The sequence below is a fragment of the Canis aureus genome, chromosome 16, assembly GCF_053574225.1.
Source record: "Canis aureus isolate CA01 chromosome 16, VMU_Caureus_v.1.0, whole genome shotgun sequence".
Lineage (NCBI taxonomy): Eukaryota > Metazoa > Chordata > Mammalia > Carnivora > Canidae > Canis > Canis aureus.
This window is the reverse complement of record NC_135626.1, coordinates 37,340,609-37,352,637: the sequence shown is the minus strand read 5'-3', so window position 1 is coordinate 37,352,637 and position 12,029 is coordinate 37,340,609. Positions and strand designations below refer to the sequence as shown.

General features: G+C 44.0%; 1 protein-coding gene across 2 annotated transcripts; it reads right to left on the bottom strand.

Moving 5' to 3' along the window:
* Window positions 1–1,806: 1,806 nt before the first annotated feature.
* MRPL45 (mitochondrial ribosomal protein L45) lies at window positions 1,807–10,931 on the bottom strand. 2 transcript variants are annotated; one of them, XM_077852983.1, is made up of 8 exons: window positions 10,770–10,931; window positions 9,664–9,841; window positions 9,002–9,119; window positions 6,614–6,712; window positions 4,340–4,388; window positions 3,216–3,365; window positions 2,599–2,772; window positions 1,807–2,404 (listed from the first exon to the last, which is right to left on the bottom strand). In XM_077852983.1, the coding sequence occupies exons 1-8, from the start codon at window positions 10,833–10,835 to the stop codon at window positions 2,327–2,329; spliced, it is 912 nt and encodes a 303-aa protein (XP_077709109.1). In that variant the 5' UTR covers window positions 10,836–10,931; the 3' UTR covers window positions 1,807–2,326. The 2 variants fall into 2 exon arrangements, with proteins under 2 accessions (XP_077709109.1, XP_077709111.1); XM_077852985.1 differs by lacking the exon at window positions 6,614–6,712 and having other exon boundaries at window positions 10,770–10,929.
* Window positions 10,932–12,029: the final 1,098 nt, after the last annotated feature.

Genomic DNA, 12,029 nt, shown 5'->3' with positions numbered 1-12,029 from the left:
TGGTATTTATTTATTTATTTATATTTATTTATTCATTCATAAGAGACAGAGGCAGGGACACAGGCAGAGGGAGAAGAAGGCACCATGCAGGGAGGCTGACGTGGGACTCAATCTCGGGTCTCCAGGATCATACCCTGGGCCAAAGGCAAACGCTAAACCGCTGAGCCACCCAGGCTGCCCCTTTTCCAATGTTTTTAAATGGGAACAGTAGATGGGTAAGGAAACAAGCACAAGCCTGAGGTAACTACACTATGGCCTTCAGGACTTTGGGGTGTTCTAATTCTCACCCAGTCCCCAGCAACGTGGCTGGCACTGCAGATGGTCTCTGCCTGGTCCTTCAAGCCAATCCTTTATATCTGGGCCATTTGCTCAGCTGGATTTGATCCCAAGGGGAAATGAAAATTGCATTTATCCTCTGGCTCCCCGGTGGCAACTACTGCTTAGCAGCTATTCAGGATTATCTGGAGACAGATCTAGGGGAGTGTGATGAAACAGCTTATTTGAAGTACTGTTTTTACATATTCAGGGAAATCAATCGGTCATGTGCCCAGTGAGGGTGCTCTTTTCATTCTCTGCTTCCCTCCCCTCCCTGGATTACTTCCCCTTACTCCATACTCCCCAGCTGTGGATCCTGCTGAAAGCACTTGCCTTCTCATTTTGCCTTAATCCAGGGCTCAGGCAAATAGGATGTGGCCGAACCTCACTTGGGCAGAAATGCTGCAAACTGATGTACATTTTAAGCCAAAAGGGTTTAGATGTAAGTAGTATGATAAAGACTGGCTGCTCTGGATTAACCCACCAGTGCTCCATCTTCCCTAGGAAGACACATCTTGTTCCCATAGTCTGCATTTAGCAGCTGTTGTAAAAACATTCGTTTTCCCTAGTGAGGACTGATCTGTTGGCTGCTTTGCTGAGATGGTAGTTTTAGAGAGACTGAGGAGTTAGGTGGTTCTTCTTTTCTTTTTTTTTAATTAACTTATCTGAGAGAGAGCAAGTGAGCGAGAGTGTGTGTGTAGGGCGAGGGACAGAGAGAATCCCAAGAAGACTCCCCACCGAGTATGGAACCCAACTTGGGGCTTGATCCCAGGACCCCAAGAATGACCTCAGCCGAAATCAAGAGTTGGATGCACAACTGACAGAGCCACTCAGGCTCCCCCAGAACTTAGGTTATTCTTGACCTGATTCTAGTTTCTTTGGATTCTGCTCTCGGGAAAAGGTCAGAACAGATTAATCCTGATCCTAAGAGACAGACTCATTAAACGAAAATTCGGGGCTGGAAAAACAACGCATGAGAATTAAGGTCCTGTTTTTTCAGGGCAGCCCACATTGGGTTGATGAAAGTAATAGTACAAGCCACGCTCGCTGCTGGTACAGAGTGATTTCCCTTGTCATACCTCAGATCACCCTGGACACTCAAGCAGGTAAAGTCCCACAGCCTCCTCCTGACAGCCCAGTGAGAGCTCAGGAACAAGGAGGGGCGAGGTTGCTTTGCTCTAAACAGGTTCATATTCTAGTGTGTTTGCCTTACTACCAATGGGGGGCTGGAAAGAAGAGTCCTCATCTCCAAGAGGTGCTAGAAATCAGGGAACAAAGTCTTACAGATGGATTTCCCAAATGCATGACCTCCTCTGTTGGCCTCTGCCTCCTCCGCTTCCTGAGACCACACCAGGATGCAATTGATAATTAAGAACACAATCCAAAGGCTGAAGGATGATTTCTTTGGACTTACATTCTTCTAGGAAATACAAATGCTGATTAGGTGAGTCAGTATGTGAGAAAAGACCTTGAATCTTCAATGAACATGCATTATTTTTCCTAAGTCTGGATTTATTGGAAGCCACATAATTCACAGTTCAGCCCATCCTCTCTGAAGGCTGGTCTACTTCTAGCCTAAGCTGGGGAGAAGACATAACCCACCACAGTGTGTCCAAAACCCTGACAGTGTTTTATTTTATTTCAAACTCTGATCCCTGCCTATAATTAAAAAGAAAATTCTGCCAGTTTGCTCCTGGCGGTCTCTGCTACAGGAAAAATAGGTACTTTTGTTGAGACTCAAAAGCTAGATATACAAAAGCTAGATATACAATTTAAATAGGAAGAAGTGGGCTTATGGCTGTATGTATTCCAGCCACCCACCTGGACCCAGCCATCAGCCGTGGTTGCGGAGGAGACAGCTGGAAACACCCAAGCAGGAGAGGAAAGGTCAAACATAGATGCTTCTACAGCATGGAGAGATGACTGACTTCACAGCTTCCAGACTCCACAGCATCCAGCCACCTCATCACCATGCTTCACATCCGAGGAGTCATTTATGCCACCAGGATAGCTAAAGTTTATGGGCCTCTCCTTGTGGCTCTTCATAGTCTTCCCAGGGTTTCAGCTGGGGCCCAGGGATCATCACCGTCTGAAAGAGCAGGAAGCTGAGTTAGCTACCAACCAAGCCTATGACTTACCCAGAAGATTCACCCTCACCTCTCCTCCATGGATGATGCCCCTTCCCTGCTGCTGCATCACCCCCTCTCTCCACTAGGTGGAGCACAACAGGAGTGGCTTAAGATTGCACAAGCACTCCCCTAGCTCTCTTAAATCTAGTCTTACCTTAAGGATGGGCTGCTTATGGGGTGCCCATGGAGGGGTGATCTTGCCATGCATTCTCCAGCTCCCATAGGGATTTACCAGGTGCTTTTCAAACACAACATACTCCAGGACATCCCTGGGCACATCTTCCTGTCCATACATTAGCCGGCCAAACCGGTCATAGATGGCCAGAGTCTGCCAGGATGAAAGCAAATCTGGCCTGTTAGTACTCAGAGTTGGTTTTCTTGTTTTGCTTTTATTTTTATTATTTTTTAATGCCATACAACCATTTTAAAACAACATACTAAGAATTTCTAGAGGGTAGAAAAAAAATCAATTCAGAATTCTGAATCTAGACTAAATGATCGACTACTGACACTTTACTCTTGGAGGGTTTTTGACTCAGGATGAGGAGGTGGGGGAGGGAGGATCAGGAAGAGTGGAAGAGAGTATCCTCACATCGGTCTCAGGAGTTAACATCTAGCAGTGAGAAGGGCATGCTAACCAAGCAAGAAAGACCATGGTGAACCTTTCCTTAAGAGCCCACAGTCTTGGGAAGCTGTACCCATGACTCCAGAGATAGACACCCAACCTGAGAGTGAAGAAAAGTTAGGAGGAAAACAGAATGGGTCGTCTACCTGTCGGGTGTGCATGCGGACAGTGACCTGGCCGTATATGTTGCCCTGGTTCAGCAGATTCGAACAGCGAACCTGAACCACCTGGGGTGGCTCTAAAGATTCTACGAAGCTCCAGCGGACCGTCTTATACTTGATGTCCCAGACCATGTCCTGAGGGCAGAGGAGAACAAAGTCAGTTGGGGTTTTCCTTTCCTTTAGGAAAGCTGTGCTTCCTTCCACACCTGTTCTCACTTCCAGCGCTACTACAACTGTCATGCAACATTTCCCACCAAACACTTTCTTGTGCCGGTTTCTTCTCTCCTCCCCAAGTTTTGACCAAGCTATTGCTTAAGCCCACTTTGAAATGACCCTTTTCATCCAAATCAACAACTCAAGACCTACCTTCTTGAGGAAACTTCTCCAAATCAGTGAAAACCACACTCCAAACTGCCAGTTTATCTAATATGCCATTACTCCCCTTACACTTTAAAATTTTTTTTTTCTTTTACAGATTTGATTTTTAAGTACCCTCTACACCCAACATGGAGCTCGAACTTACAACCCCGAGATCAAGAGTTGCATGCTCTACACTGAGCCGGCTGGGCACTCCTCCCTTACATTTTTATAACCTGCTAGTCGTTGCACGTTTCTGTTTACTGCATATACGTTTGTTTTATCCTCCCCATGGCTGCTAGTACTGAAGAATGGAATTTTACAGGGATCTAACGGCTAACCTGCAAGGACCAGATGAGTTATATATGATTCTAGGGAGATGAGCTGAACTGACAGAAATTTATTTTTGAACCATAAATCCCAATATCAGGGAGTCTCACCAAGTACCCAGCACCCTGGTTAACACACGTGAACACCTGCTAAGTCCTTTCTTACACTGGAGGTGCACACAGGGCTTCCTGACTTCAGCCTCTATACCCCAAGGACTCAGTACGGCTTGCTGTGGAACTTCCTCCTTCCTCCCTTACCAAAGCCCAAGTCAAGTCAGTATCATTTAGCCAAAACCAATGGAACCACAGCTTTTGCCTTGAACTTCCTGCATTTGCGAAACCAATCCTTCTTAGGAAACCAGAGGTGATGTCTAGAATCGGCCCATTCAGGCCTCCAACAGTCCTAAGGAGGTTAGGACCTACCGGAAAACAGTTTTCAGTTACCAAGGTATGAAGCCGGTCATGGTCTGAGCTAAAAAAGAAAAACATATATATCACTGGCTCTTGCTTTAGGGTTTCCCTGATGGAAGATGAAAATGGCCCTCAGAATGAACAACAATTCCTTTTTACAAACATTTTCTACATGCCCACAATAAGCCAGGTAGTATGCTAAGTCCTGAGTACACAAAGATGAACATGATAAAAGACCCTGAGATCTAATTCCAGAGTAAAGTTATGGTCGCTTGTCAGGAGCAGAAATAAATTTCTCAGAAATTACCATACATCCTTAAGAAAGGCAAGAGACCTTCACGAATCGATCACAAAAGATCAAAAGCTCACCTTATCTCCTCTTACCTCAGACATATCATCATTAGCAACTGGATTGTGGATTGGCCTTGCACTTAACACTTTTTTTTTTTTTTTTTAAATAATCTCACCCTCAATGTGGGGCTCAAACTCACAACCCTGAATATCAAGAGTCACATGCTCCACTGACTGAGCCAGCCAGCCACCTCACATCTTACACTCCTATCTGTGAAAACCTAGCTAAAAGATAAGCAGCCATCTTTTCTGGTTCTTTCCTTCCACTTCCTACCACCCCTATTGCCCCCTCAATCTTTGCTGCTATTAGAGTGACCTGGTCATGCTGATTCTATGCAGTAACAGTAAGAAAACAGACAGCAAACCCCAGCTCTTGGACATACAGGATTTTAGAAGGTTCCTGAGGGGCTTCAAATAAACCTAAGATCATGCATGAATTAGTGTCTTTCAGATACACATTCATGACTCTTCCCTACAGTTTAATACCTCCTGACAAGTCTTTTGTTTGTTTGTTTGTTTTGGTTTTTAAAAAAGATTTTATTTATTCATGAGAGTCACACAGCGAGCGAGCGAGCGAGAGAGAGAGAGAGAGAGAGGCAGAGACACAGGCAGAGGGAGAAGCAGGCTCCATGTAGAAAGCCCAACGTGGGACTCGATCCTGGGACTCTGGGATCATGCTCTGAGCCAAAGGCAGACCTCAACCGCTGAGCCACCCAGGTGTCCCAAGTTTAAGTCTTTGTTCCTTCAAACAATCTTGTCTCTAATCCCAGAGTAGGTAGGAATTAGTTCTGTCCATGTGCTTCCCTTGCACCTCTGCTCCTAACAGAAGAGATTCCAAGTCATTTCCCCCACTGTAGCTCTAGACTAGACTAGACTAGACTAGACTAACCTGAGTGGTGGTGACAGCTACCACGACCACCAGGCCTGGCACCTCTCAATGAACCCTTCCTCTTCACTATCCTGGCCTAGAGATCTTCAATAGCAATAAATTTCCTTGTCTAGGAGTTCACTTACAATTTACAATAAAAATTACACTTAAAAATAAAAGGAAGACATCCATTTCTGGCAACACAATGGACTGAGCTCATGTGAAACTACTCCTGACATAAACATTTAGAAATGTTGGACAGAATATACACGGACACACATACATTTTTAAAGGCTCTAGCCTAGCCCACAAGAAAGGTAAATTTCCTAGATGCCAAAAGGAAAGAGAACTAAAGCCAGAATGGAAAGAATACAACCTGACATCAAGACAACATATGGGATGACTAAAGGGATCTAGAAATAGGATCTGATGGCTAGGAACAGATTCTTCCTAAATTCTTGAACCCTCAAAGAACAGGGAGTTGGCACTGAGATCCTTCCACAAAGCTCTGACCCTCAAGAATCCTGCACTTGCAGCAAATGGAGACTACAAAAATAGCTGAGAGATAAAGCTTCTCTGTATCTAAGGGGAGACTAAAAAAATTAAAGTCCTAAACCAACATTATACTCAGATGTGGACATAGAATTTATGATACCTGTATGATTTAAGAATTCCTAAGATACAAAATTAACTTTAAAAACTGAACCTGGGGCAGCCCGGGTGGCTCAGCAGTTTAGCGCTGCCTTCAGCCCAGGGTATGATCCTGGAGATCCGGGATCGAGTCCCACGTCTGGCTCTCTGCGTGGAGCCTACTTCTCCCTCTGCCTGTGTTTCTGCCTGCTCCCCTCTCCCCCCGCCCCCCGTGTCTCTCATGAATAAATAAAATCTCTAAACAACAAAAATAATAATAATAAAAATAAAAACTGAACCTGGGGTGCCTGACTGACTCACACACACACCTAGACCTATATAGGTCACTCTAAAACTCTTAACCAAAGAGGGGAAAAGTCTGTGCCTAGAGTAACAGCTACTGAAAACATAACGGGTTTATGATAAAATTCACTTACTTGTTTAGACAAAGGTGAGCTTCAATAAAAATATCCTTAGCTTTTTCGGGGAAGTCCTTTATTTTAAAATTAGGATCATGTTCTCTTATCTTCCGGATTCTGTAAAATTAAGTATGAGAATCTTCTTTTTTTTCGTTTTTTAAAGTAATCTCTATGCCCAACACAGGGCTTGAACTCACGACCCCAAGATCAAAAGTCATATGCTCTACTAACTAAGCCAACCAGGTGCCCCAAGAATCATTTCTAAACACTTTACACAATATCTTTAACTTGAAGCTTACATTAACTGTCATTCAAGTCTGTCCTTGTATTCAATAATTATTTTCTGAATGTGCCAAGTCCTGTAAATTCAACCTTCTAACTCACATTTAATCATTCTAAAAAAAGACAAAAGCTTCTCATTCTGCCAATTTCAGAATTTTGGCATTGAAGAAAACATCCTTTCCGCACTAGGAAAGAAAATACAGGTTTTACACAAAAGCTCAAGACTCAGAATGATATCAGGCTTCTAACTAGAAACATTAAAAGTTAGTTGCTATTAATTGAGGAAATTATTTTTAGCTCAGAATTCTACACCTGGGCAAATTATAAATGAAGTAGGAGAGTGAAAGAGTTTTTCTTAGACTCAACTGCTGAGCCACCCAGGCGTCCCAATCTGACACCTTCTTTACATTCTTTCCACTCAGAGCCTTGCTTGTGCTGTTTTGTCTCCCTAGAATGCTATTCCTCACCCCTCTACTTAGCTAACTGCAAGCAATCCTTTAGGTCCTAGCTTTAAATGTCATTTCCTCAGGGAAGCTTTCCCTGAACTCCCAGACCAAGTTATCTTTCCCTATCATGTGATCCCATAACACTCATACTTCACCACACCTGTAATTATGTAATTATGTGCAATCGGTATTTAATGGCTGTTTTCCTCTCCTAAACGATAACTCCATGATAAAACCACATGTGTTTTATCCATCATCATCATGGACCCTACCACCAAAGAGCTCATAGTCCCAGAGAGAAATATATGAGAGGTAATCATCGCAGTACATTACCAGAAATAGTAAGTGTACAGTTACAATTACAGTAAAGGCAGCTCCAAAAAGAGTCAGGGAAGGCTTAAAAGCAGACATGATGCTCAACTGGTTCTTGAGAAATGAGGTGGAGTTATCAAGAAGGAGGAAAAAGACATTTCCAGGCAAAGGAAAGAATGTACAAAGACACAGAGTCATAGCACAATACTGTCAAGGAACTGGCAATTACTTTGGAAATATTGAAGTTTAGGATGAGAAAAATGGAATAAGTTGACAACAGTGGAAGGAAGAACCAGATTTACAAATAGCTGTGAATACTACTTAACTTTGGATTTTATTCTTTAGGTAATAACTTATTTTTTTAAAGATTTTATTTATTGGAGATCCCTGGGTGGCTCAGCGGTTTAGTGCCTGCCTTTGGCCCAGGGCGCGATCCTGGAGTCCTGGGATCGAGTCCCACGTCGGGCTCCCAGCATGGAGCCTGCTTCTCTCTCCTCCTGTGTCTCTGCCTCTCTCTCTCTCTCTCTCTCTCTCTATCATGAATAAATAAATAAAGCTTAAAAAAATAAAGATTTTATTTATCTATTTGACAGAGAGAGAGGGAGAGAGGGATCACAAGCAGGGGGAGCAGCAGGCAGAGGGAGAGGGAGAAGCAGGCTCCCTGCTAAGCTGGGGGCCCGATGTAGAGCTCAATCCCAGGACCTCAGGATCATGATCCCAGCCAAAGGCAGACACTTAAGTGACTGAGCCACTCAGGTGCCCCATATTCTTCAGGTTATAGGGAGTCACAAAAGAGGTTTAACGGAAAGGTAATATGTTAAAATCTGTAATTAGAGAAATGAGTTATGGCTACATGAATAATTAATATGCAGAAACATATTGATTCTTTATAAACAACTCGAAGAACCTTTGAGTGATAAATACTAAATGTTTCCATCCTTTCAACTAAAAGAGAGACTAGGAAGGTTTTGGTTTTTGCTCCTTAGTTACGACCTAATTAGCTCCATAGAACAGGTCTTTTTTACTCTTTTTCGCTTTTTATTCTCTGTAGTTCAAACTCTAAGGTTCTTCCTATATAAATATGCTTATTATTTTAGATTTTAAAATATGTGATCAAAAAATGTTCTACAAACTTCTAAGTCGCCTCCCTGATATGACAAAAAATACCAATGAAGGCTGAGATACTGAAAATCAAAATGCCCATATTCTTCTACATTGACTAATCTCAATTATAGAGAAAAATATACTGTCAAGTTATCAAGGGACTTATGTCCAACCCAATTCACCTAAGATGACCTCTTTGGAATAAAATAGCAACAAGAAATTTTTGTTTTAATATCAATTCCCAGTTGTTTCAGACACCTACGACAATTGTGATGCCACCTTCTTCTTCAGTTGTTCACTTCTCTGTGCCAGTCCTTCCTTTGCAAGAGACGACAAGCGAGCATCACCCTCTGGAGGAACATAGGCATCAAAGATACCAGCTGTAATAAAAGAAGAAAAGAAAGCATTGAACGACTGAGAAAAAGTCATCTTGAGGTCATATGAAATTGAGATGTATCCTGGCTATAAAGTAGACTTCCACATAGAGGGAACTGTTTTACATTAGAAAAAACAGAATAAGGTAATTTAAGTCTTCTCTCAGAGCCTTAATTTCTTGTACAAAATGCAGAAATTTCACCCTTGCCTTCTAGGAAAAGGTGTGAACACAAAATCAAAGATGACCTCATTAGGGGCATCTGGGTGGCTCTGGTCTCAGGGTCCTGGGATCTAGCACCAGTTGGGCTCCTTGCTCAGTGGGGAGTCTGCTTCTCTGTCTCCCCCTGCCCCTCCCCCACCACCTGTGCTAGTGCCTTCGCATGCTCCTTGTTTCTCAAATAAATAAATCTTTTAAAAAATACGATGTACATAAAGTAAATCATCATTGGGGCTGAGTTAGTTAAATACAGTCAATCACAGCCCAAATCACTCCAGAATATCTGTGACAGAAGGAGATTTGGTCAGGGTCTCAGAAATACCATGCCTCACCTGTACAGGCCAGATGTAGTGGACGCTCCAAACGTTCTGGAGGAATGACCAGTCCTGCTTTCCGGGCATATTCCATAAACTCCTTTTCTGATTTGTATTTGGGTTCATAAGTAGGAGGTGTGAAACGTTTTTTAGTTCTCACTGGAACTACAACTGTGGACTGAGTCACCAGGACAGGCTGTAAAACAGGAAAAGGTTAGGATAAAGGTAATCTGGAAAGAAATCTATCCTGAACAAACTCTAAGCAAAGACAGAAAGGGCACATCCAAAGAACGGCTTAGGAACAATTATAAAGCCACATATCAGGAGGGAAATACTCATAGGTGTCTTAACTAGAAGCCCCTAAGCAGCCTTCACTAACACCACTCAACATTTACTAAAGGCTTTCCTCTGGTACGTTCCATAGTACACGACTATGCCAAGTCCCAAGAATGCAGAGCTGATTAAAGAAAGGCTTCTGCTTTCAAAGAACCTTCAGTCCCATGGGGAACTTAAACATCAACCTGACCCTGAAAAGAGCGATATGCTATTATTAAAGCATAAGAAAGGTCCTCTTCTCGTATCTCCCTTATATTTACTCGGATTACATCCTGCTCATTCTTTTGGGAATCTAACTGTAAACTTTGTCATTCTGGCTCCCAAATGATCAATAACGTCTTTAAAAGCCAGTTCTCTTTTCTCTCCGACCGTGAGTTTTGCTCGGCCAGGTACAGTGACCATGAGACTCCCTCTCGTCCAGCTACTGCTCAATGTAGAGCTTGTTTAAGAACCAAGGGGGAAAAAAAAAAAAAAAGAACCAAGGGGAAGTGAGCCCAGACTCCAAACCATGACTTCTTTCTCCTTTAAAACCTCCCCGCCAGACAAATCCAGAGCAAACTGGAGAGACTTCATCCTCGAGAACTTGCTCGTCCTCGTGGCCTTTACGGGGCTCTCCCCACGCCACCCCTTAGCTTAGTAGTTGGGTCCCCTCAACCTCAAACTCTTCCGTAACTGGTGATGATTTGTACCGTCCAAGCCCACCAAAGACAATTGCAAAGCAGGTATTCCCCTCCACTCTGTGGTCCTCCTCCAGCGCCTAGAGTCCTACCCACGCGGTCCCTACCCACCTGCCGAGACCACCATCCTAAGGCTTTGGATAAACAATGCAAACCCCGCGGTGTGGGGGCTGCCATTTTGCTCCCGCAAAGGCCGCTGGGATGGGGACTAGGAGTTAAGAACCAGGGGCAAGGAGAGAGGGCGCATAGGGTGGAGCTAACTCGGGTGTGGAATTTTCCAGGGCGCGCGCCCTCGCCGAAGTGTGAGCGACGCGAACGCGCACGTGCGCGTTGTGGTGGTGGGGGAGGGGGAGTAGAGAACGGGCTGCGCGCGTGCGCACTAAGAGGCGTTGGGGGTGGGGTGGGGCGCACGGCGGTCACGAGCCGGAGAGCTCAGGAGCCCGAGCTGCGCCTGCGCCTGCGCTCGAGGCGTTCTGGCCGCAAGGAGTTGCTGCATTCTTTTAAGGTTGGGATGTTGCTGCACCTTGCTTGCACTCCCTAAAGAATGAAAAGGTATTGCCCTTCGGAGACAAGTGTTTTTCCCCAGTGCCTACTTTGATCACAGAAAGAACGAAAATGACTAGTTTCTGAGTCTGTATCTGACCTCAGTATGCTGTGTAACATTAAACAGCGGTACTTTTCGCAATCTGAACCCTGTGAAGAAAATTCTTACTGTCGAAGAGATTAATGCCTACTATGTTTATTGAACAAACATAATGACCACTGTGTTTTTGAAGCAAAAGACACATGGACTGAGGAAAACACTTCTTGTTTGTCCTTTTGGGAAAGAGGCACAAGTTTAATTATAACAAGTAATAGTTTATTTTAAGATGTTTACCAGGGGGCCCCCTGGGTGGCTCAGTGGGTTAAAGGTCTGCCTTTGTCTCAGGTCATGATGTTAGGGTCCTGGGACTCAGCCCCACTCCAGGCTCCCTGCTCCGTGAGGAGTCTGCTTCTCCCTCTCTCTCTGCTGTTTCTCCCACTTGTGCTCTCTCATTCTCTCTCTCAGATAAATAAAATCTTTTTAAAAAAAAATTTTCCAGGGATCCCTGGGTGGCTCAGCAGGTTTAGCACCTGCCTTAGACCCAGGGAGTGATCCTAGAGTCCTGGGATCGAGTCCCACATCAGGCTCCCCGCATGGAGCCTGCTTCTCCCTCTGCCTATGTCTCTGCCTCTCTCTCCCTGTGTCTCTAATGAATAAATAAATAAAATCTTTAAAAAAAAATGTTTTCCAGGTGCCAGGCATTTTCTAAGCATTTGCCGTGTATTAATTCAATCACTCTTCACCACAAACAAGAGTAATACTCTCCTTTTATGTGTGAAGTTGGATCA

Excerpts from the sequence above, each read along its gene's own strand:
- MRPL45 (XM_077852983.1), bottom strand. The coding sequence starts at position 10,835 with ATGGCAGCCCCCACACCGCGGGGTTTGCATTGTTTATCCAAAGCCTTA. Across the intron at positions 6,713-9,001 it reads AAGGTGGCATCACAATTGTC|AATCCGGAAGATAAGAGAAC; the intron begins GTAGGTGTCTGA and ends TTAATTTTACAG. Across the intron at positions 4,389-6,613 it reads GCTCACCTTTGTCTAAACAA|CTCAGACCATGACCGGCTTC; the intron begins GTAAGTGAATTT and ends TTTCTTTTTTAG.